The sequence below is a fragment of the Lathyrus oleraceus genome, chromosome 6 (genome assembly GCF_024323335.1).
Source record: "Lathyrus oleraceus cultivar Zhongwan6 chromosome 6, CAAS_Psat_ZW6_1.0, whole genome shotgun sequence".
Classification (NCBI taxonomy): domain Eukaryota; kingdom Viridiplantae; phylum Streptophyta; class Magnoliopsida; order Fabales; family Fabaceae; genus Lathyrus; species Lathyrus oleraceus.
The window spans coordinates 367,405,125-367,429,002 of NC_066584.1; the positions used below are offsets into that span (position 1 = coordinate 367,405,125).

The 23,878-nt window shown below is 33.4% G+C and overlaps 1 protein-coding gene across 1 annotated transcript; it reads left to right on the plus strand.

Annotated features, from left to right (window-relative positions):
- Window positions 1–19,838: 19,838 nt before the first annotated feature.
- On the plus strand, window positions 19,839–20,524 carry LOC127092381 (glutaredoxin-C11). Its single transcript, XM_051031244.1, has one exon. The coding sequence runs from the start codon at window positions 19,936–19,938 to the stop codon at window positions 20,242–20,244; it is 309 nt and encodes a 102-aa protein (XP_050887201.1). The 5' UTR covers window positions 19,839–19,935; the 3' UTR covers window positions 20,245–20,524.
- The last annotated feature ends 3,354 nt before the right edge of the window (window positions 20,525–23,878 follow it).

Here is a 23,878-nt window from a genome sequence, read left to right on the forward strand (position 1 = left end):
TTCGCTCAGTAAAGTGTGTGGTGGTGCATAATCTATCTAAGAACGTATCCTCCAGCTCTTTCCATGTATGTATAGTTCCATTAGGAAGGCAAAATAATCAATCCTTGGCTCTTCCAATTAGTGAGAAACCAAACAACCTTAGCTTGACTTTCGTGACATCAACTGGCCTGCACATCGAGGTTGTTTCGTAGAAGCGACCAAGGTGCTCCCACGAATCTCTAATTTCATTCTCGTCGAAAGGAATATCTCTCAAACCTAAAAGAACATAATTCTTTATGTCAAAGTTAACGGGGTTTTCCAGTATAAACCCTCTAAAAACTTGTCCTTCGTCGGTCTTTTTCAGTAGTCCTCCAGAGTCGGTGGTGGTATGACTCCCATGGTGATTTCCTCTTCAGAGCCCAAATAAATCAGTGTATGGTCTTCTATTAATATCCTTTGAAATAGAGTTGCTTCTATAATTTCTCTCCTGATAGAATGTGCAATGCTTTCAATTTCTGGATCAAACGGTGTTAATGTTGATCCTGAGTTGCACATACACAAATAAGAAATACCTCAGTAGCACTATAATTAACGAGAAAATAAAACAAAAATAAAAAAATAGATAAAAAAACATTGCACAAGTGTTGCCTTGTTGAAATTATCAATAGTCCCCGGCAATGGCGCCAAAAACTTGATGACTTCTCGGCAAGTATACCGATAATATCGCAGTAATAAAAAGATCGAATCTACAAGTTCTTCAATTTAATAAGAAAATATTAATCAATGTATAGAAAATACTAAATGTAAGGGGGGGGGGGGTCACATTTGAATTGCGAAAAGAAAATAAAGTGTTCTGTCAATAATATGAAAGCGGTCAGGTTTTGTATATAATCCTCTACCTCTCTACTATTGATGTTTGATGTATTGCATAAATGATATCTTTTCTCTAATTCCACGGTGAATGAACAAAAACACTATACCCAATCCCTTGGTGTATAACTCATTAATCCATACTCGAAGCTTTTTATCCCTAGTCCACCAACATAAGCAAGATTAGACAATGTAAAAGAACGTTAATTCTTAAGTCACTACTCGAGTTCTATCCATATTCAATCGGAGTAAGCAAACCAATTCCCTAGGTCCAACACACAGACTAATGGTCAGTATTCCCTATGTACCCAAATTCATATTAAAAGATTTTCTCACATAAAAATAATTAATAACTAGGTGCAATTGAATAGAATTATAGCTCAGATTACTCATGCAATAACAAATCAAACATATGTCCCAACAATATTGAAATAGGTTCGTCAAACAAAACCTAACCTAAAGAGATTAGCTACTTATAATTTAAATTAGAATACCAAATACAAATAAGGGGGTTTAATAAAAGATCACTTGAATAATTGGGATCCAATGGCTCCAAAGGCTCTCCAAATAATACTTATGGTGCTGTAAATCGTCACTTTGAGTCTAAAAAATGAACCCTTGAAAAGTACAACACTTACCCTTTTAAAGCAGTCAGAATGGGTCATAAACGCGTCATAAAAAGCCCAACAAAAGTTCCATCTCGCACATTATAACTTGCATCGCGTGATGATGACTTTTCTTTACTATCATGTGCGTGATGCTGCACATGATTATCCCAGTAGCTTCACTAAGTACTAGTTTCTCCATAATTAGTCATTATTGCATCTTTCTTCGGCCTTTATTCCTCAATTTTGCTCCTCTTTAACTTGTTTTGATTAGTTTCTTTGACCGAAAATATGGAATGACAGAGTGTCATCATATATCTAATCGTTGTACATCATTAAAGAGTTGTTATAATCACTTAGAGCTCAATCTTGAATTGATCTAATTGATTAGACAGGTTCTCCAATCAATTAGAAAATGAAAACCTTTGCCTATAACAATTTTGACTATTCCCAATTCATCTGGCACAACTTTAAGACATTTTAGAAAATATTTTCTTGAGAAACATCAGTTTGAAAATAAGTATTAATGTGTGTGTTTGTGTGTGTGTGTATGTGTCTGTGTGTGTGAGTGTGTGTGTGTGTGTGTGTGTGTGTGTGTGTTTTAGCCATGTATTTTTATGAGAACACCCTTTTAATTTACACAATATTCACTTACACTAAGTTAGGGCTTTCTTGTACTTTAAGACTTTGTAAAATGATTTTTTTTGTAGACACTTGATTGAGTTCACTTGATATGAGGCTTGAGCTTATATTCCATTAGGTTTCCATCATCGGATAATAAATTCCATCAAACAATACTTAGGTTTGCATCTATATCCACTTAAGCACTTATGCTTGACTTATTAGAATACATTAAAGTCATCATAAATAAGTTGTCATCATCAAAACTTCAACAAAGGATGTTGTCCTTGTTAGAAGCATATCACCTGCAAAAAAAGTTTCACATTCTCCCCCCTTTTTGATGATGATAATACATATCTAAGGGAGGTGGCAAAAGAAACTAACACACATATATTTGGAGCGATTAAGCTCCCACTGAGTTAAATAGAGGGTATACCCTACTCCCCCTGAGAGTATACTTCTCCCCATTTGTCGAAATCAAAAATGTGGGTAAAGATACTTTGCGGAAAATAAATATGCAAACATGGGAAATTAAGACATATAAAGGAAAACACCATTCATTAAAAAATCTTGGGAATTCAAATTGCAAAGGAATTTTTTATGGAATTTAAAGTGCAAGAGGGAAAAGACGGGAAAGAGTAAACACAATGAGTTTATTTAATGCGATAAGTATCATCATTCTCAAGAGATGATTTTCTACATTTCTTTCATGTCTCTTACTATTCTTTGGAAACTTTACCATACTTTCTTTATATCTATATATTATGTTTCTTTTGTGTCTTCTTCTTAAATAGTCCAATCGTCTCTCAGTTCTAAATATTTTATGTTGATCTTCATGTCTTTCAAGATGGTATAATCAATTTTATTGCTTGATGAAATTGAATTTTCCTTTTTAGTATCAACGGTGAAGTTGCTTAAGTTTCTTGTTATCATTGCTTCATATGGAAGATCTGCTGAAGGTTTTTCTTTTGAGTATAACATGTGGTGACATAGTTGTTATTAATGTTTCTTGGAAGAAGGATTCTTGTTATGAGGCAGTGGATAATTCAAACTTTTTGTTTTAAAAGGTTGTCCTAAACGGGAATTTTCTTTTCTCCATGGGGTTGGTGACAAAAGTGTTTAAGGCTATGGTTCATTTGAAGTTTTTTAGGCATGTTGGTATCTTAGATTTGTATGATGTTCCTAAGAAAGGTATTTTAAACATCCTCCAAAAAATTTCTTTGTGGATAACTATCTTTACATTTTTTTACAGTGATGTCTAGGTGTTTCCAAATATATCCAGGTGTGTGTAGAATTCTCGTACCAGATCTAGAAAGATTATGTGAAGTGATTTTGTAAAGAATTCTCTTTATGAGGCTTGAGAAAGATTATGTGAAGTGATTATGTCTAGGTGTTTCCAAATATATCCAGGTGTATTATCGTCATGATGACATCTCTTCTTGGTGGTATTATCGATTTTTGGCTTGAGGAAGCCTTGATGACAATTATGGTAAAAAAAGAACTCACACAAAACAAGATGGAAGAAACTATGGGATGCAAGTGGTAGTGAAAAGAGGCATACATATTTATAGCATGCCATTTTAAGATTTGATCGTGTATTCTTGGAAAGCATTTAATGTAGATTGTCTTGATTGAAGATTAAATCAAAATCTTCCCTAGCTAATTGAGCTAATCGATTATCTAAGAGCTCTAATCGATTAGTTTGCCAGATTCTTCAGGATTTTGTGCGATATTCATAAATGTTGAGATTTAATTTTCTTGAGGCACAATTTTGGCTTAGATTTTGATTTGAAATTAAGCATGTCAAGCTCTTCTAATTGGTTTTCATAACGTGTTAACCGATTGGGCCTTTATGGTTTAACCTCCTTGGTACATGCTGGGACTTATGTTAGATTTTTGATATTTCTGCACCCCTATTTGTCATTATTTACACCCCTTTTCTATAAAACACTAGAGTACTCATCTTTTGGGTTAGAATATAATTTATTGAGATGAGCAAAAATATTAAATTCATTATTTTAAGGATTTAATCAGATTTATCCGATTATTTTCACCTTAAAATAATGTTGTACACCCCAAAATTTTCAAAGCTAAGTTATAAGCTATTAGGGCCAAGAGGTGAAAGTTGGGTGTGTCGGGTACTTGAAAAAGATAGCAATTACCGAGTTGCTACTTATGAGCCAAATAGGAGCATGGGTCATGGGGTTCTCAATGACACGCTTTTGGACATTGAGTACAAATCGGTGCAACAAATTCTGATATGCCTGAGATGGCTTACTTAGCCAGGATGAATTTATCTCAAATTCTAGAAGGGATAGCTAAAGGTCGTTCATCGGTTATGAAATTATGATTTGTCCGTTATAATATTCTTCCATAAATCATGGAATGTTATGACCTTCATCAACAATGTGCGACTGTAACTACTATTCTATTAATGACCATCAAATTGTTATTTGTGTCTATTAAATGTAATTGTCTGAGTCTCTTAGAATCCTGGAAGAAGGAGAGTAATAGTATAAATATGGAGCATACAACAATGAAAAAAGTAGGTAGACGGATACACATGAAAACCTAAAAGACCACAAAAATGGTGGTCATTCCTCTATTCTAAACAAACTTCCTAAATACCCATTTCCCATTGCATTTATGGTCTCACCTGATTAGCTTAAGGGAGATTATCCAAAAATGTTTATCAGGAACATTTGGCGCCCACTGTGGGGCCCAATAAAACTAACTTGAGCCTCAAGATCATTCCATGTAACCACTACTACCAATGGTTACGACAATACTACTAATGTCGATGGAGACTGATAATGATGATGATGAAGATGGCAAGAAGTAGGAGGAGGACTTCCAAGAAAGAGGTTTGAACTTCTCTCGAAACTGTACCCTTGTTGGAAGAGGTATGGTGATGTTTGGAATCCATTCTTCTTTTCAATGTGATATAAAAGGTTAAAAATTATCCTTCAAGTCTGGTAGGTTATGTTTAATAAGAATGAATAATTTGAATTCAACATTCTTTGTTCGATCTTCTAATATAAAATAAAATATAGTTATTATTTTGGAAGAGATGTTGTACACATGGGTTACAACATTTATAAGGACAGATTTAGTGAGTTTGTAGCTGATGCAACGTATGGTGTGCAACAATTTTTAAAGATGGGTACTGTTGGAAGAGTTTTAGTGCTTACTCGCAATTACCTTAATAAATCCTTTTAATATGAAATTGAAATATAAGTTTTAGTGCTTACTCGCAATTAACGTGAGTGTAAATTAACTGGCAGTTAGAGACATATGGTTTAAAAATATTTTTTGCAGTTTACCAGATCTTAGGGTAGAATATATATATTAAAAAGTTATAACAAAATGGGTCCGACCTTTTTTGGCGATGGCAGAAGTGTGTTTGCTGTGTGATGTTCATATCGCCTTAGAATAGTGTTTAGACACAGGTTAACTAAATATATGAATAGTATCTTGTACTTTTCAATGAGATCGCCTCCCCATGGCTCTAACCATCGACAAGAATTAAATGGGTGTTGTTTCGTGATAACTTTAGAAAATACCTCCTCTACATTAATGTATAAAAAGCGCCAGTAGTATTAGTGCCCAATTATCTTTTTTCTTTTTCAATTTGAGCCAGTGAACATTGAGCTCTTCAATTTTCAAAATAGTGAACATGTGCGTTAGTGCTTCCTTGGTTTGAACCTAAACTCTATATGGTAGGAGTTAAAATTATGAGGATGTTTCAAAGTAGCTCTATACCACCCCACCAAGCGGTGCTCCTTTGTTTTGATGTTTAAGAAGGTTTCGAAGAGTTGAAGAATATAACTAGTTTGGTTGTATCTCATGTATTGGTATTGTGTGAGTACATTGGGAAGGATGAGGTAAAAGTTTGCAAATGTTATGGTGATCATATGAAATAGGCCTATAATCTACATTTAGTTCCACAGTAAAGATCTTAAACCAGAACAAAAAAGCTATCATGTGATTATGTTGAGCAGTAGCCTTAACTGACCATGGATGCGAACACACAATGACATGAACAAATTATGTAGAAAAGCAGAACACCTTAGAACTAATAGAAAGACATTCATTTGTTTGTTAATCTACCTTATTGCCATCATCGATTAGGGTGTTAAAATAGCTTCATACAAATGACATCATAAACCAAAGTATACATATTTAATAAAGTACTCTCTTTGTCTCATAATAAGTGGTTCAGTGGATCATTTCACACAAATTAAGAAAAAGTAATAAAGGAAAGAGAGAATGATATTTTTATTAAAGTACCACTATCATGTATTGAGAATGATGAAAGTAATATTAATTAGAGGGAAAATTGAAAAATATGCATTTAAAATTGAAATGGTCATTCATTTTGAGACACTCATTTATTCCAAATGGATCACTCATGGTGGGACGGAGGGAGTATTAGGAATTGATACCATCTTTAGAGAATGTCATCTAAAAAGTTTATGCAACAATCATGTTATGTGTGGATATTATGATTAAACATCCATGATAGGCTGAATAACTAATTTCATATTTTAATTTATTATGTATAATGACTCGGCGAGCTAATTGGCAAACAAACTTAGAGAGGTAATGTATCAAACAAGTCACCCGCAAAGAGGCAGGGTGTGTCGCTCACATCGGGAGTGCCAAAATATATGCTAACAAAAATCATGAATTTATCAAGCGAGCCTGCCGATAAAGTTAAGAGGTTGGACAAGTACAAGTGTATGATTTAAATGAATTGTCTTTATTTTCGGATAAGGCGAACTAATTTCTCTTCCGTTTGAAACTAATGACCCATTTAGAACTTACATTATGCAAATAATGTCGTTCTTTTCCCCTGCGAGGGCGGGATGCACCTCCTATTTTCTAAACTTTTAAAATTATGTAGGGTAGTTGTTGGAAGAAATTACATCCTATTGAAGAACTCAAATTTTTTGTAAGAAGACATCATATATTATGATCAAAGCAAAATCAAGATGTCACACGAATTAAACAAATTGAAAATTAAAGAAGAAAAGTTGATTGGTCTCGTCGAGACAACAATCTGATGCAAAGTTCAACATGACCTTCTGAGTATTATGAATTGTTTGTGCTTTTAATCATTTTTATGAAATTCATCAGGTACAAAGTCTGAACAGAGGTTTACTCTCCAATAAAAGCAGGGGCCGAGAACTTCGAAGACCTCCACTGAGAGCATTCAACCTAAGACTTCCATAGGGGGAAAATGGGTCAAATAAATAGAAACCTCTGACCCTATTATGTTAATTAAAATCTCTGACTAAATCAAAAGTCCAAGTAAATAAGAACCTCAGGCAAATCAGTCAAGTAACCTCTGACCAGGTTATGTTAATTAAAACCTCAGACTAAATCCAAATCCAAAGCTAATATACATATGGCATCCCGTTAAAAGTTAACATACCTCTGACCTTAAGCGGTTTGGTTAATGTATCCCCGACCAAACACCGGGGTCTGCTATGATCCACCCGGGGTTGGCCAGTCTGTGTCTAAAATGACGAGACCCATCATTTAGTAAGGCCCGACTCATCGAGTCTTTGAATATATACGGTATAAGCCTAATCTAAAGGTAAGCTAAGATATGTGTGGGGTCAACCATTCTATTTGATTTCTTGTTGAACAAATCAATTGTTATCAAATAGATAAAGAACATTAAGGCTACATAAAAATTCCCAAAGGAATAACATGGTCACAACTAAAACAATCTCATGAGGGCTTAAATGTTATTACCAAAGAATCAGGAAAGCACCCAAACATTATAAAATGCATTCGTAAAGGATGACTAATGACAAAATGATTGTGAACCAATGCTCCAATGAGAACAGTCTCTGATTTTAATCACATCAAAGATTCTCGAGAATTGGACCCCAAGTCACCTAGTTCATATAAAGAATGAAGCAAAATCTACTCAGAATTTGCAACCTATAAAATTCTGGATCTTTCAAGATTTGGTTACTACTAATATTTTTAATAAACCACATGGGCTATCACGACGTTAATAACGAGGCCAAGAATTGGCGTAGTTAAAACAGGATGTCAACAGGACGAGATCCCACTGGGGCTCTTCAACTTCTTTATGTCTATAACATACCGAGTTTTATGATGCCAACATGTTGAGATCCCACAGGAGCTCTCAAACTTCTCTATGTCTAGAACCTACTGAGTTCTACGATTCCAACAGGTCGAGACCCCACTGGAGTTCTCCGACTTCTATATGTCTAAAACCTAACGGGTTCTACGATGCCAACAGGTCGAGATCCCACTAGGGGTCTCTGATTTCTCTATGTCTAGAACCTACTGGGTTCTATGATGAGTTGGTCGGGGTCCCACTAGGGCTCTCCCACTTCTCTACATCTTAAAACGGTTTGAAAGCCCTGTCGAACTAGAGCCATGATGGCGATTGGTTTCCCCATAAAATTCATCATGACAAGGAAAGAATTTCGGGATTTTGTGTCCGAACACTTCATCCTGTTGGGCCTCGTGATCGGGGGGGCCTATGTACATCCCGAAATTCTCAAAGCGGAGTTATAAGTCATTAGGGTCGAGAAGTTAAATCTGGGCGTGTTGGGTACTTATAAAAGATAAAGATTAATGAGCTACTACTTATTATACAGATAGGACCCTATTCCATAGATTTCTCGGAGACACGTTTCCGGACGTTGAGTACGAATCGGTGTAACGGCTATAGGGTATGTACATCCCGGATTCTGATATTTCCAAGATGGCTTACTTATCCAGGATGCATTCATCTCAGATTCTAGAAGGGATAACTAATTTAATTCACCAGTTATGAAATTATGATTTGTCCATTACAACATTCTTCCATAAATCATGGAACTTTAAGACCTTCATCAATAATGGGCAGTTGTAACTGCTACTCTATTAATGACCATTAAACAGTTACCTATGTCCATTAAATTTTATTGTCTGAGTCTCTTGGAATCTTGGTAGAGGGAGATTAACAATATAAATATAGGGAAGAGAATAATGGAAAGAGGAGGTAGACGGAAACACATGAAAACCTAAACTACCACAAAAATGTTGGCCATTCCTCTCTTCTAAACAAACCTCTTAAACACCCAATTCCCATTACGCTTGTGGTCTCACTTGACTCACTTCGGGAGGTCATCTAAAAATGTTTATCAGGAACAAATATATACCTCTTTTATCAAGAAATATTGATAAGTTCTTGACCATAAAAGGAAAAAACTAAATATACTATGTTGTATCCTTCTCTACACATCGTTGGATGCGAGAGTTGGCGTAAGCAATAAAATGAACAAGTCCATTATAGGCATGTGCATTCACTTGATTTATCATTTTGTTCCACCAATTGACCACTTATTCTAAATAGTTGAGCATATGATGATTTGATACCTGGAATAGTATCTTCCTCGTAGCATGTCATTAAGCATATACTATCTTGTTCATTGAAAGAGGGTTCTTTCATATTTCTAACCAAGGTTAATGTTTCTCCTCCTCTTCTTTGTTCGAGTATTGAAGAAACTTCTTCTTCATCTTTGTCATTCCAAGAACAAGAGTGTCATTCATTTGATGTTGAATCTTCTGAGGATCGTTCAACTATTGAGTATGTTCTTTAGAAGGGTTCTACTAGAGTTGTATGGTATGAGTATGATGAAGTTGATGATTCTTTTGCTTTTTCTTCTTCATCTTTTAGAAGTTGAACTAGTTCGTTCAATTTCTCTAGAATTCCCTTCTTCCTTGATTTTCCCTGAAATGCATGAAGTACCCCATCTTTTTATTTAAGAGTTGGATTAAAACTCCAATCTTTAACTCTAAGATAGTTGTTAGTGATACAATTCCCAACATACTTTCCAATATTTCTAAAATTTGGAAAACATCCAAGAGTGGTAACTTTTTATTTCCCCTGTATGTTCATCTTCTCTTATTTGATACTTGGAAGAGCTCCATATATCATTCCAAGAGTATATCACATTTCCTTGGTGGTTTTTATAGAAATGAATATGATAAATTTAACTATCATCTTGATTCATTATTATAAAGTTCTTGGTTTTAAGATCTATTTCATATTTTCTCTTTTCCTCTTTGGTCCAAAGGGAATCGGGTTTATCTACTTCTTCATTTTACTTGATGAGTAGGGATAAACATACCATTGACTATTGTTTCCGACAATTCATAGTTTATGATTTTTAAAAACATTCTAAACCTATATTTTCAAATATCCAATCTACTAGCATTGAAAAGTGGTAGTGTGTTTAGAAAATATCTATTGTCAGAAGTCATCTTCCTCCTGAAATGATTTGTCCTTAAACAAGAGTTAGACTCAGATGTTAGTTGTTAGACATGTAACTTCCCACACAAGAGAGGGGGTGAATTGTGTGCTCCCAAAAAATATGGATTTGAAAAACTTTGAGGATTAAAAACAGAGTTAAAAGATATTTTTGAAAAGGTTAGAGTTTTAAGCAGCGAAAAATAAATATTGGAATTTAAATTGTGGAAAATAAAGAGTAAAGGGAAATAAATAAATGCCAAGAGTTATATAGATTTAGTAACACAAGAAAACAACTTAATCCTCTCCCCAAGAATTTATCTTAAGAGTATCCAATAAACTTTGAAAGCTTTTAGTAGGAAAACTCATGAACCCCCATATACAAGGAAAGCTAGTTGACTTCCAACATAAATAGTAAGACTTGGGATTTAGAAATTGAGTCATCTCTTCCAAATGGTGGATTGAAACAGTTATTACTCCTTCCACAAATCATAGATCTAAGTATTTACTCCTCTTCCCATAACGGTAGATCGAAGCGGTAAGTCTTCTTTCCATGAAAATCTTGGAGCGATTAGTCTTCAAGCTTCTAAACTTTATAATCTTTTACAACGGGCTTAGCTCACAAACCTTAAACCTTGATTTTATACGGGCTAACGAATAACCTGAGAGCTTTTAATATTGGTCGAATATTGAACCTTATCCAAGCTTTTATCACAGGCTAAGCTTGAACCTAACCTTGGTTTTACCACGGGCTAACAAAGAACCTATGAGATTTTACCATGGACTAATCTCGAACATTTCAAGCTTTTATCACGGGCTGAGCTTGAACTTTAACACGGTTTTGATCACACAATCCCCAAACCAAAGATTTTACGGGTTTAACATCTAAACCAAACAAATCCCTAAATGGATGATATTCAACCAACGTGTATACAAAATATGCCTTTGTTGAATTTATAATTATACCCTTCCATAATTACAAAATATTCTCACTCACAAAAGAAATTTCTCAAATAAGCATTTCGACTAAAATATTAGTGAGAGAAAGTAAATAAAAAATTTAGAGAGAGAGGTAGAGAGTTCGAAGTGTCAAATCACATTTATGGATGATGTCAAATGAGGGAAGATACCTCTATTTATAGGCTAGACGTTGGCTCAAAAAATAAATTGGTTTTAATGCTTTTTAGGAAATTCTAATGGATTAGAACCTAATCATAATCGATTAAAAGCTTCAATGGGAATCGATTACCATTTCCAAAAAGGAAAGAAAAGATATATAGTTGTTGTATATCATTAAGGCATCATCGTGATCTCTTAGAGCTCAATTTTGAATTCATCTAATTGATTAGACAAGTGCTCATATTGATTAGAAAAAGAAAAACTTTGTCCATGAAAATTTTGATTGTTCCCAATTCATGTGGCAGAGCTTCAAGAGTTTTTTTTATGTGTGTGTGTGTGCGGGTGTGTGTGCATGTGCATGTGTGCGTGTGCATAGGCGTAGGTGTGTGTGTATGTGAGTGCATGTGTGTGTGTGTGTGCGTGCGTGCATGCGTGTGTGTGTATTTTTATGTTTGTGCTTGTGTCTGAGTGTGTGTGTGTGTGTGTGAGTGTGTGTGTATGTGTGTGTGTGTGTGTGTGTATGTGTGTGTGTGTGTGTGTGTGTGTGTGTGTGTGTGGTGTGTGTGTGTTTGTGTTATATCTATTTACTCATACGACAATGCCCTTTTACTTTACACAATATTCACTCAAACTAAGGTAGGCCTTTCTTGTACTTCAAGACTTTTTCAGATGCATTTTTTTGTATAAAAATTTCCTTGCTTGAGTTCACTTGAAATGAGGCTTGACTTATATTCCATTTGGTTTCCATCATCGAATTGTAATGTCCATTAAACCCTAATAATTAGGTTTGCATATTTATTCGGTTAAAAACTTATGCTTGACTTGTTATAAGACATCAGAGTCATCATAAATAAGTTGTCATCATCAAAACTTCAACGAAGGATGTTGTCCTTGTTTGAAACATATCACCTACAAAACAAGGTTCCACACTTATCATAGGTGTCTAAGGAATGAATACTTAGAGAAATTATAGCTAAAGAAGGTGGAGTTTTTCGAAAAGGAAATAATAAGTCTTGTAAGTTTCATCTTATTATAGTGGTTCTACACATGATGTTTTAAAATCATGATTTCTTATCAATGTGAGTTATGTTCTCGAACTTACAAGAGTTTGTTGTTTATAAGAATGTTTGATGATTTGGGCAATGACATTAGAATAAAAATGTTCAAAATTTTGTATAATGTGTTGATAATATCCGAAGGATCTAAAATGTACATATTGCATGTTTTGGATGGTTCCACTATTATTGAAAAATGCATCACTTGTCAATCAAGACTTTCATGATAAAACTAAACCATGTCATTTGAGATTAAAGCATGCTAGTGAAAGATGTTTGGTTGAACTAGTTAAGTAAGGTTTTATATATGAATAAAAATTAATAAACTAGAACTTTATTATCATTGCAAACTATGCAAATATCATAGAGTTAAGATTTAGAGTTGTATACATAATTCTTGTAGACCATTTGTGTATGTTCACTTGGATCGTTGGAGTCCGACAAGGACGACAAATCACAAACTTGTTTTCCTCTTCTCAATTTTAATGGTTATTTTTATAGAAGAGTACATATTCCTATTTTGAAACATATATGTGACATTTAAAAAGCTTAAGGAATAACATACTCTTATAGGAAATCAGTTCAGAGAAAAACATAAATTTCTAATAATTGACACTTGCCTAGAGTATGTTTTAGAGTTGTTTCATGAGCTTGGTTGGAAATTAAGTATAAAGAGGCATAGAACGATAGTTGGAACATTACAGCAAAATAGCTTAGCTGAATACATGATTATGATAGTTTTAGCCAGGGCAAGGTGCATGGTGTTGAGAGATGAGTTATTTAAGAATTTCTAGAGTAAATTTGTTATTACTACAACTTATGAGGTTAACATATGTTCATCCATATGAATAGAATTCTAGCCACCTATGGAAGTTTGGATTGGAAAATTAGTAGATGACTCCAATTTGAATTTTTTTTAGAGCTTTGACGTTTTTACATATCATGAAATACAAGCTTTATGTCATATCTATGAAACGTGTATTTCTTGGTTATCTAGAAGGTGTGAAGGAATAAAAGTTGTGGAAGACTGAAATTGGATAATTAAATTTTATCATAAGCAGAGATGTTACATATGATGTGACTTGTATGTGGATGAAGTGAAAACACTTAGAATTGAAAGACTAAAAAATTAAGATGGGGAATACATAGTTTGAGGTGAAGGTTCCTACTAATGAGACTAAATATGAGGCCAATGTTCAGACTCTCACTTCTATTTATGGATGCATTTTAAAGCAAATAGATTCAAAAATGATTGAAGGTTATGAGTTATAAAATGAATTCATTTTATAAGAACCATATTTGAGATCTTATAAAACTTTCTGACAGACAAAAATGTGTCTGATTGCAAGTGAATCTTCATGTAGAAGGAAGTAAAGGGAAATCACAATTAAAATATGTGACGAAAACCAAAAATTTCCCTTAAGTTGATCGTTATAAATAGACATGATCAGCGATATGATGGTTACCTCTTATGGCGATTAATCATTAAACAGAAAATCTAGAGAACCATCATGAGCGTTAAACAAAAAATAACACCTCTACTCAGTACACAAGAGCAAAGTGTCTCCAATATCAATGATAATGGTTCATAATGAAGACTTTAAGAGATATAGAAAGTTCGGTGAGGATTTCACATATTCCACTTACAATGTACCATATTCCACTTGATTACATAATATCTTACGATGTACCATATTCTACTTAAGCGTATTGTACCTTATGGTGTACCATATTCTACTTACGCGCATCGTATCTTATGGTGCACTGTACTTTTAAATGTTGTTTGAAGTGTTAGTTAAAATGGTAATCTACATTTCAAAAATTATGATATATATATATATATATATATATATATATATATATATATAATATATATATATATATATATATATATATATATATATTAATATATATATATATATATATATATATATATATATATATATATCATTCAAAGCATATTTAAATCAGGCCTTTAATCAAACCAAACAACCATAAGTATTTAATTAGGAAAATCTCGTTGGAAGATTTTCTAGTGGATTGAGATTCAACTTTCACTTTTTATGTCAGAAGTAGGCTGATTACACAAAAATTATTTATTTATTTAGGATCTTCTTTCAATTGTATCTAATACAACTCTCAAGTTTTATTAGTTGGGTGAATAAATCTTTATTATAATTCATCTTATGGATTATTTCCAACTCTTGTTTCTAAATATATATAATCTTAGTATAATTAGTTTAGTTAAGTTAAACTCAAAGTTAAGCAATTAGATGTTACATTTATACCATTGCACCTTACTAATATAGAATATCCACCCCACGGTGGGTGAAGCCTACATTATTTGATACTAGTCTTGTTGTGTTTTAAATATTGGAAAACTTAAACATGATATTCGTTTGAGAGAATTTGTAATTAATTTGATTTCACCGGCTTACTTAGCGTATAAATTGTCTCTCAATGCATCAACATACATATAAAATAAAATGATACGATTATGCCATGTAGTGCAATTGTATTCTCAGTCCAATGAGAAAGTCTAAGGTAAAACTAAGAACGAGTTATGCTTCTCCAAACTAGACTTCTATTGTTGTCCTCTTTTGATCTTTTCTTCTTTTCTTTCTTCAATATATTATATAAAAGAATACTTGTTTTACATAAGAGAGAATGAGATGATAAAATAACTTACATATAAAGTATTAAAAAAAAGACTCGACACACATGTGATATTTAAAAATTTCTAAAACAAAAATGAAAACTAAGGGCATAACCACTCACCAGAAGACAACACTAATAATTACTATTATTATTATTATTATTATTATTATTATTATTATTATTATTATTATTATTAAATTATATTAATTAAATAAATTAAATTTTGGTGATTTATCACAGTATATAGAGTTAGTCGAGGAAGCTAATTCTTAAAAAATAATTCATTTTGAATCAACATCATGTTTTGCATCAACACTTGATACATTTACAAACCCTAATAACATAACTCATGTACCATTTACAAACCTTAATTGTATGATTTATGAAAATACAATTCTTGTTTTGTCATAAAATCTAATGCAACATGTTCATACCATTAAAAACAAAATGATTTGGGCTTAACTCATAAATAATATTGGTATTTTGAACCGGGTTGATCTCAAATTGTATATAGGTTTTGAACTGTAACACCTTAAACCCCGAAACAGTTAAATCATACAATAATTGAAGTATTGATCATAATGCATACCTTTAGGATGCCACTTACCATAAAACAACACATGTTCCACAACACTTATCAATTAAGGTAAAACATTCTAATACACCTGTCATTGCATACTCACCTTCACTTAGGGTATCATCGCAACAGAAATCATCAAGTGAGCATGCTTCACAATAATTAAGTCTCATTAAAATACCTTATTTGAATTAAAACAACGTGGCAAAAGTCTCCACTATAACATAAGCTCAAACGTCAAGAGTATAACATACAACTCTCAATTAGCAAAAACATAAACTGGATAAAGCAATTAAACATTCCCAACTCCGATGTTACAAGATCAGTGCAGGACTTCTAAAATAACTATGAACTAAACTAAGTAACTCCGGGAGCTAACTTCCAATTACTGCAGGAAACTCTATTCCTAAGTATCTGTAAGATGTCCATGGTGGACAACCTCAAAGCAAATGGGATGAAAAACAACAAACCAATATAAACAGTGTGAAGAATGCTAAGGTAGAGAATACAATACAAGCACACATTCATTACACATCCATCAACAATATATTATCATACCCAAATCATGAAAACATTTACATAATCACATCCAATCATCAACATCATGAACAATCAACCACATATGCAATCATGTATGCAAATGTACTCCACTACTAAATCATTATGCATGCAATACCATTCATGAAGACTCATGTTCATCTTTCTCCCAATCCCCATCATACAACTAGAGCACACCAAATCATTATCATCACCAAAGGTAACGTTTCACCAGTTCCCATATAGAACCGACTACTCGCTCTCGATCCCCACCATAGGACTGGTACATACCAAGACTAGACCAAAGGCCATACACCATGATGCATGACTCTCAACAACATGAAATATCACTAAAAGGTTCACCAAAGGATCCCCATAACCATCTCACCATTTATACATCATATCATTCATCACACACAATAATCAATCCATGTCACGGCATCATAAAACCATAGTAAACAACAATAACTCAACAAATGTAACTTCCTAGACATTCACTCATGTTGCTTCACCAAAACAAATAACACATCATCGTATAAACATAACAATTCACGAAGCTATCAATATATTCCACAATATATATTCACATATCGTCTCAACAGGTTAATTAATCATATTGAACATCACCAAACAACAAGAAATCTTCACTGACATCAGAAAATAGACCGACAAATCGACACAAAACAACAATTCAGCATCGTCCCTCCTCGCTAAGTGAAGCCTTTACTTGCTAAGCGAGCTATCTCTAAGTGACACGTCTCTCGCTAAGTGAAAGTCACATAAAACCAGAACTCTCCCCTATCACATTCGCTTCAGCGAATACAGCAGCTCCCTGAGCGAATTCTTGCTAAGAGAATTCACCCTCGCTAAGCGAACACGTTTAGACCTGCAAAAATGAAAAACACGATTTGCCTCTGCAACAACTCTAAAATTCCCCCAATTCAGCCCCAAACATCCCCAAACGTCCAAAAAACTATATCACATGTTATAACACCCTTAGGACATGTTAAATCATATAATTATATAATTGAATTCAATCAATCTCATCAATTCATGTTTACCCAAAAACCTTTAAAACCCCCAAACATGGTGGAAGACATCAATATCTCAAAACAGAAAATAATACACATATAAGTACACGAAATTCAACATTAAAACAATCAACAACATCAAAACTTCATAGAATGTTAGAATTCATCGCATCACAATTTCCCTAAAGAGAGTAAGGACTTCTCATCTCTACCCCCATCATGCAATAGACCTAGATTGATAGCCCTTTCTCCTCCCTTACCTTAGATTTCCAACAATTGATGATGAATTCAAGCAACTTCTATGGCTTCCCTATTCAAATTCCTAACTTTTTTTCTTTCTCTCATTTTTGCCTCTTGTTTTACGTATTTCAAATTTTTCTCTAAAACCTACCTTTCTCCCTACTTTTAAAATATATAGAACCCCCATCACTTTTCTTTAATTAATATTCTTTTCCAAATCATTACTAGCTCCTCTACTCTTACCACATATTTTCTCCAATTCCCATAAATGGCCAAATTCTATCATTTTACTATTTATTTAATTAATTCAAATAAAACACTATTATAATAATTAATTAAAATTATAATAACTTCTAAACAACAAAGTCTACCCCTTACACTCTCTATACCTCTATTCCAAGGATACTTACCCCCACAATCACACAACACTAATTTAAAATACCAATTAATAAAATAAAATTCTAAATAATTCAATTAAATTAATTAATCGAATTTGGACCGAGTTGATCTCAAACCATATTGAGGTTTTGTACCGGGATGATCTTGAACCGAAATAAGCTTTTAACCAGACTGAGCTTACTAACCGAAATGGTGACTTATAACCTAAATCTCCAAACTAAAGCTTTTAAAGGGTTTAGATTTTGAACCCAAACAAACACTCCCTTATGGATGAATTATTCAACCAAGATAAAAAATAATCATTGGTGAATTCATAATAATACCCCTTCCAGAATACAAGATTCCTTTTTAAACAAAAAAGATTTCCTCGAAAGTGTTGCAACTAATTTTAAGTGAGAGAATGTGAAAAATATTTTATATATATATATAGAGAGAGTCTTTTTACAATAAAATCGACAATAAAATCAAATCCTCTATAATCGATTTTATCGTAAAGTCAACCAAATACTGTCGATTTTATTGTAAAGTCAATCAAAAATCGAAGACTAAAAAAATACTAGTAATGACTCTCTCTTCTCTCTCTCTTCTCTCTCTCTCTCTCTCTCTCTCTCTCTCTCTCTCTCTCTCTCTCTCTCTCTCTCTCCTCTCTCTCTCTCTCTCTCTCTCTCTTCTCTCCTCTCTCTCTCTCTCTCTCTCTCTCTCTCTCTCTCTCTCTCTCTCTTCTCTCTCTCTCTCTCTCCTCTCTCTCCTCTCTCTCTTCTCTCTCTCTTCTCTCTCTCTCTCTCTCTCTCTCTCTCTCTCTCTCTTCTCTCTCTCTCTTATATATCTATATAGAATAATATATATATATATATATATATATATATATATATATATATATATATATATATATATATATATTACACTCTTTTTGATAAATTGATCATTCTCTCACTATTCATCGATTCATTCTTTTTGTCGTTCTTATTATTTATTTTGGTTACACTCTTTGTTAATAAATTGATGATTATTTAAGACTATTTAATATAGTTTTTTTTTCAATCAATCACATTTTTTTAATATAAATTCTTTATTTGTTTCCCACATAATTGCATATACTAATATCTCGAAGTAGAAAGAAGCACTGATAAAATGAGATTAATTCTTCAATTTGTGAAGGACTACAATAGGAGACAATATTCTTTTATCTTTAATTTCATAACAATAATCAATTTAAGCTAATCACTCACTCTTGATTACATAACACCATAACTGAAACACCTTCAGAGACAGAGATAGAGACAGACTGAGCACACCCCACCACCATCATAACCCGTTGACATGTCTAGTTCATTGTAAGCTTTACCACACCCTTTCATATATGACACTTGGAACTCATTAACACCCTCTGACTTTTTCAAACATAACATAACCAATTCTAATTGCATACAAGATTCCATTCTCATAACCTCTTGCATCGACAACGCATCATTATTTTGTGCCATCTACCTTAGAGAAGAAGTTTGCATAAATCAACATTAGAATAATAATTTGATTGATGCTGAGAACCAAGGCCGAAAGACTAATTAATAAATTAATATATAAAATATATTGTTCTTGTTCTTATTCCTTTCATTGATTGCTCTCACGCCCACTCCAATTGATTTCAATTATATCACTCAAACAGTGTGATTCTAGATGCTTGTTCATGGTCATTCAGAGTCACCAAAGGATCAGGAGAATTTGAATTTCCCTTATCCAAACAAATATCTTAAGGAACTTTTCTTTTTCCTATATCCGTTTTAAGTATAACTTATTATATTTTCTACTATCCTAGAATATACAATTTATACAATCCAATATCTTCACCAACCACTATAAATAAGAGGTGATAAAATCTCAAATTCCACAAAGCAAAACAAAACACAAGATTTCACACACTCTTGTAGCATCTAAATCAAGAAACTTAGCATTTCAAGTAATGGATAGAGTCAAGGATTTGGCATCAAAGAAAGCTGCAGTTGTATTCACAAAGAGCTCATGCTACATGTGCCACAGCATAACACAGCTCTTCTATGAGCTGGGAGCAAGCCCTGCAGTGCATGACCTTGACATTGAACCCTATGGTAGGGAAATGGAAAGGGCTCTAAGGAGCCTTGGATGTAACCCTTCAGTTCCAGCAGTTTTCATTGGTGGAAAATTTGTAGGGTCATCAAAGGATGTGATTTCTCTCCATGTTGATGGTTCTCTCAAGCAAATGCTCATGGCTGCTAGAGCCATTTGGTTCTAGTAATAACTTATGAATAAAACTTCAAAGAGCTAGATCCATGTATACATAGAAGTATATGTGATGGGGCTCTAGTTTGGTTAAGCTAAGGACACTCCTTCTTTTTAATGAGTGTCCTCTTAAGCTTAAACTAAGTGTATGTAAACACAGTCTTGCTTTTCTTTCTTTTTTTTGTTTTGTAACTTGATGAAATGCCAGCTTACTATGGCTGATGTATACCAAAGTTCTATGAAACTTGGATAATAGAGAAAACACCTCTATTTTAGTTATTGTCATTTTCAAATCTTCTCAAATTGAATGTTAATTAGATTCTCTATAGTTTATTTTATGACAGATCGATCTGACGATATCGTTAGAATAAAAAAAATATTTTTGTTTAGTCTAGAATTTACGATTGACTTTACAATAAAATCGGCAGTCTTTGGTTGACTTTATGATAAAATCGATCGTAGAGGATTGATTTTAAACTTTTTAAGGTATGTGTGTTATGTTTTTCTTTAAAGAAAAATAAATTATACACATCTTTAGTTTAGAGATACTTACAAGAAAACATTCTTCAATTTCACTCTTTATCTAATGACATGATATAATTCCCCCTACTTCTAATAGGCTAATAAATATTCAAATATATGGACAACAAGCATATTTATTTATCAAAGAATACTGTTGTCTGAGATGAGTGATACTTTTTGGCAATTGCATGGTAATAGAAGCTTTCCATTAAAATCTTACCCCCATTTAGTGACAGTTTGATTAACCATTTGCATATGTTCCAATGCTTGGAAGGGTAAGCACGATGTCTTTTTAGGTTCTATTTGAATATTATTATTTGAATATTTTATGACGTGGTAGAACAAATTTATTATTATGTTGAAATTGAAGAGTAAGGAAAATTATGGTAGTCGATGAAATGAAATAGGTATTACTATATTAAGCTACTATTTATCTGATTTTAATTAATTTAAATAATAGAGTTTTAATCTATTTTATTACTTATCATTTCATTCATTCACACTCACATTCCATCAATTTAAATAATGGAAAAAGATTTTCACTTTATTTCACCACACTCTCAAATAATAAAGTCTTTTTAGGTCGACTATACACTAACCTATACACTGCTCAAACAATGGATAAATTCATTGTTTTGAATTGTCGGTGTGACTAATAGGTCTAATATCCTTGTGGGTAGGGCTGGACAAGGATCCGAAGCCCGACCCAAACCGCAGGAAACCGGAAGAAAAAAAAGAATTGGGCGGGTTAAGATGGATTAGCGGGTGAACGGGTTTAATTAATGGGTTAAACCGGTTCTTAATGGGCGGGTCCGGGTAGGTTTTACTGAATCGCGGGTACCCTGACCCGCCCGGTAGATAGAAAACTATGTCGTTTTGGATTAGGGTACAATTGTGTCACTGTCCTTCTCTCGTTCTGTTTGTTGTTCTCTTCTCTCCTTCACTCCTCATTCGCACACGGCACACCATCATCACTCACCAACCATAGCTTCAACCCTCACCACCCACCACATATACATCATCACTCACCATCCACTATCATTAACCACCGTCAAATGAAGTTGTGGTGTTCATTCAAATCTTCTCTCACACCATAAAACCCTATCTTCAACTCTCACCACCCACCATTGATCCCCCATCGGAATGAGGTTCGAAGGATCTAGCATCATTGATATTTGGAAAGCTTGAATTCGTTCTTCATTATTTGTAAGTTTGATTCTTCATTCTGTGTTTTTATCTTTTTTTTGGGGGGAATGATTTTGTTCTTTGTTTTGTACATGATTTCCAAGTCGTGTTTTGTCCATCATACGAAGTTTTGTTAATTCATCTTCAACTCTCCTCTCACACCATCCGAAAGTTTGATACCTGGAAAGCTTGCAGTAAGAGGTTCGACATAATTTTTATCAGTTTGACTGTCCATTAACAACAATTTTAAGGATGTGCTCTTTGTAATGCAAAAGTTTGAGTTTTGTCTTAGAATTTGTTTTGAAGGAAAAACTTTCTATGACACCAATTTATTCACTGTTTGCATCAGTATTGAACTTTTACTTTCATGTTTGGTACAATTTTGTTCTTCTTGTATCTGATAAGCAACTCATGTTTACAACTTCCTGTGAGGCTAGAAAATCTGGTTTTGGAGTATTACTTTTAATTTGCCATTTTAGATGGCTGGTTTATAATGTGTGTAGTACCTAGTTTTGAAAATACAACTAATGTATTATTGATTTATCTTAGTATTTCTGACTTAGATGTTGTTGTCTGTTTTTCATGTTACATGCTTCTTGCCACATTCATTCATTCAATACAGTTTATGTATTTTGAGACAGAACAATGTGGCAATGTGTTATTACATATTTATAGGAAGGGGCAGTACATGTAAGAATTCGTCTCCAATATAAATGGTAGGGTAAAATTTGGGGAGAATAATTTGAAATATTGTTCTACTTTCAAATTTGGGCTGATGTGTAGGGTAAATATTGTAATGCATCCCCAAAGAACTCAAAGAACTTAAAGAACTCAAAGAACCATAGAGCAAGATCCACTAAACTGTAAGTGTATTCAACTTGTTTTATATTGTGTTTGAAATTTATAAGTTGTCCTAAAAACCATGTACTTATCTCATTGATGGCAACAATATGTATTACCTAATGATGTTATTGATGTTATTGATATTTGATTTGGATAGATGGATCAACGTCAAAGTAGCACGGAAAGAGTCTTAGAGCAAGAGCAATGCAATTGTAAGTGTATTTGACTTCGTGTCTTTGAAATATGAATTGGGACTGCTATATAACTGCTATATGAATTGGGACTGCTATATGACTGCTATATGAATTGGGACTGCTATATAACTGCTATATGAATTGGGACTGCTATATAACTGCTATATGAATTAGGACTGTTAAGTCACTGTTTTGAGAATTGTGACTGTTAAGTCACTGTTTTGAGAAGTCACTGTTTTGAGAAGTCACTGTTTTGAATATGAATTGCATATGAATTGGGACTGTTAAGTCACTGTTTTGAGAAGTATGTAATATTTTCCTATGGCATTAGAAGATTTGCATAGGTTTATGCATTTTTATACTAATATGCCTCAACTTTGGCTTTTTGTTTTAGTTGGTTTAGAAGGTATCTCGTGCATTGCATGATTTTTCAAAGTCATAAAAAACATTGAGATGGTATAAGTTGAAAATGAGGATTGTAAGACCCCAATTTTGGCCCTAAGATCCCTCATGGCATCATAACATTGCATTTGCAAAGCCTCAAGGATCATAAGCATCTTGGTTCCCCTTGCCTTTGGGTGGTACCTCTTGTGAGTGGTTTGAGATCACCAAGCATGCTTTTCTTATTTGTTTACTAACCAAAAGCACAAAAATATGTCACTAACTTTCTTTGTTTGTTGCTTGAGCAATCACAAGTTCAAGAGCTTCAAGGAGATCCTTTGTGCAAAGATATGGCTAAGAGGAGATGAAAGCAAGCATGGCAATGGTTCCCAAAGCTCTCATCCATCAAATATGCCTCCCTAGCATCTCAATTCATCATTTTGATCAAAGCAAGTCAAATGGTTGAGGTTTTGTTTCTCAAGGGAAACCCAAAGTTCATCTGATCATCCACAATGCCTTGCT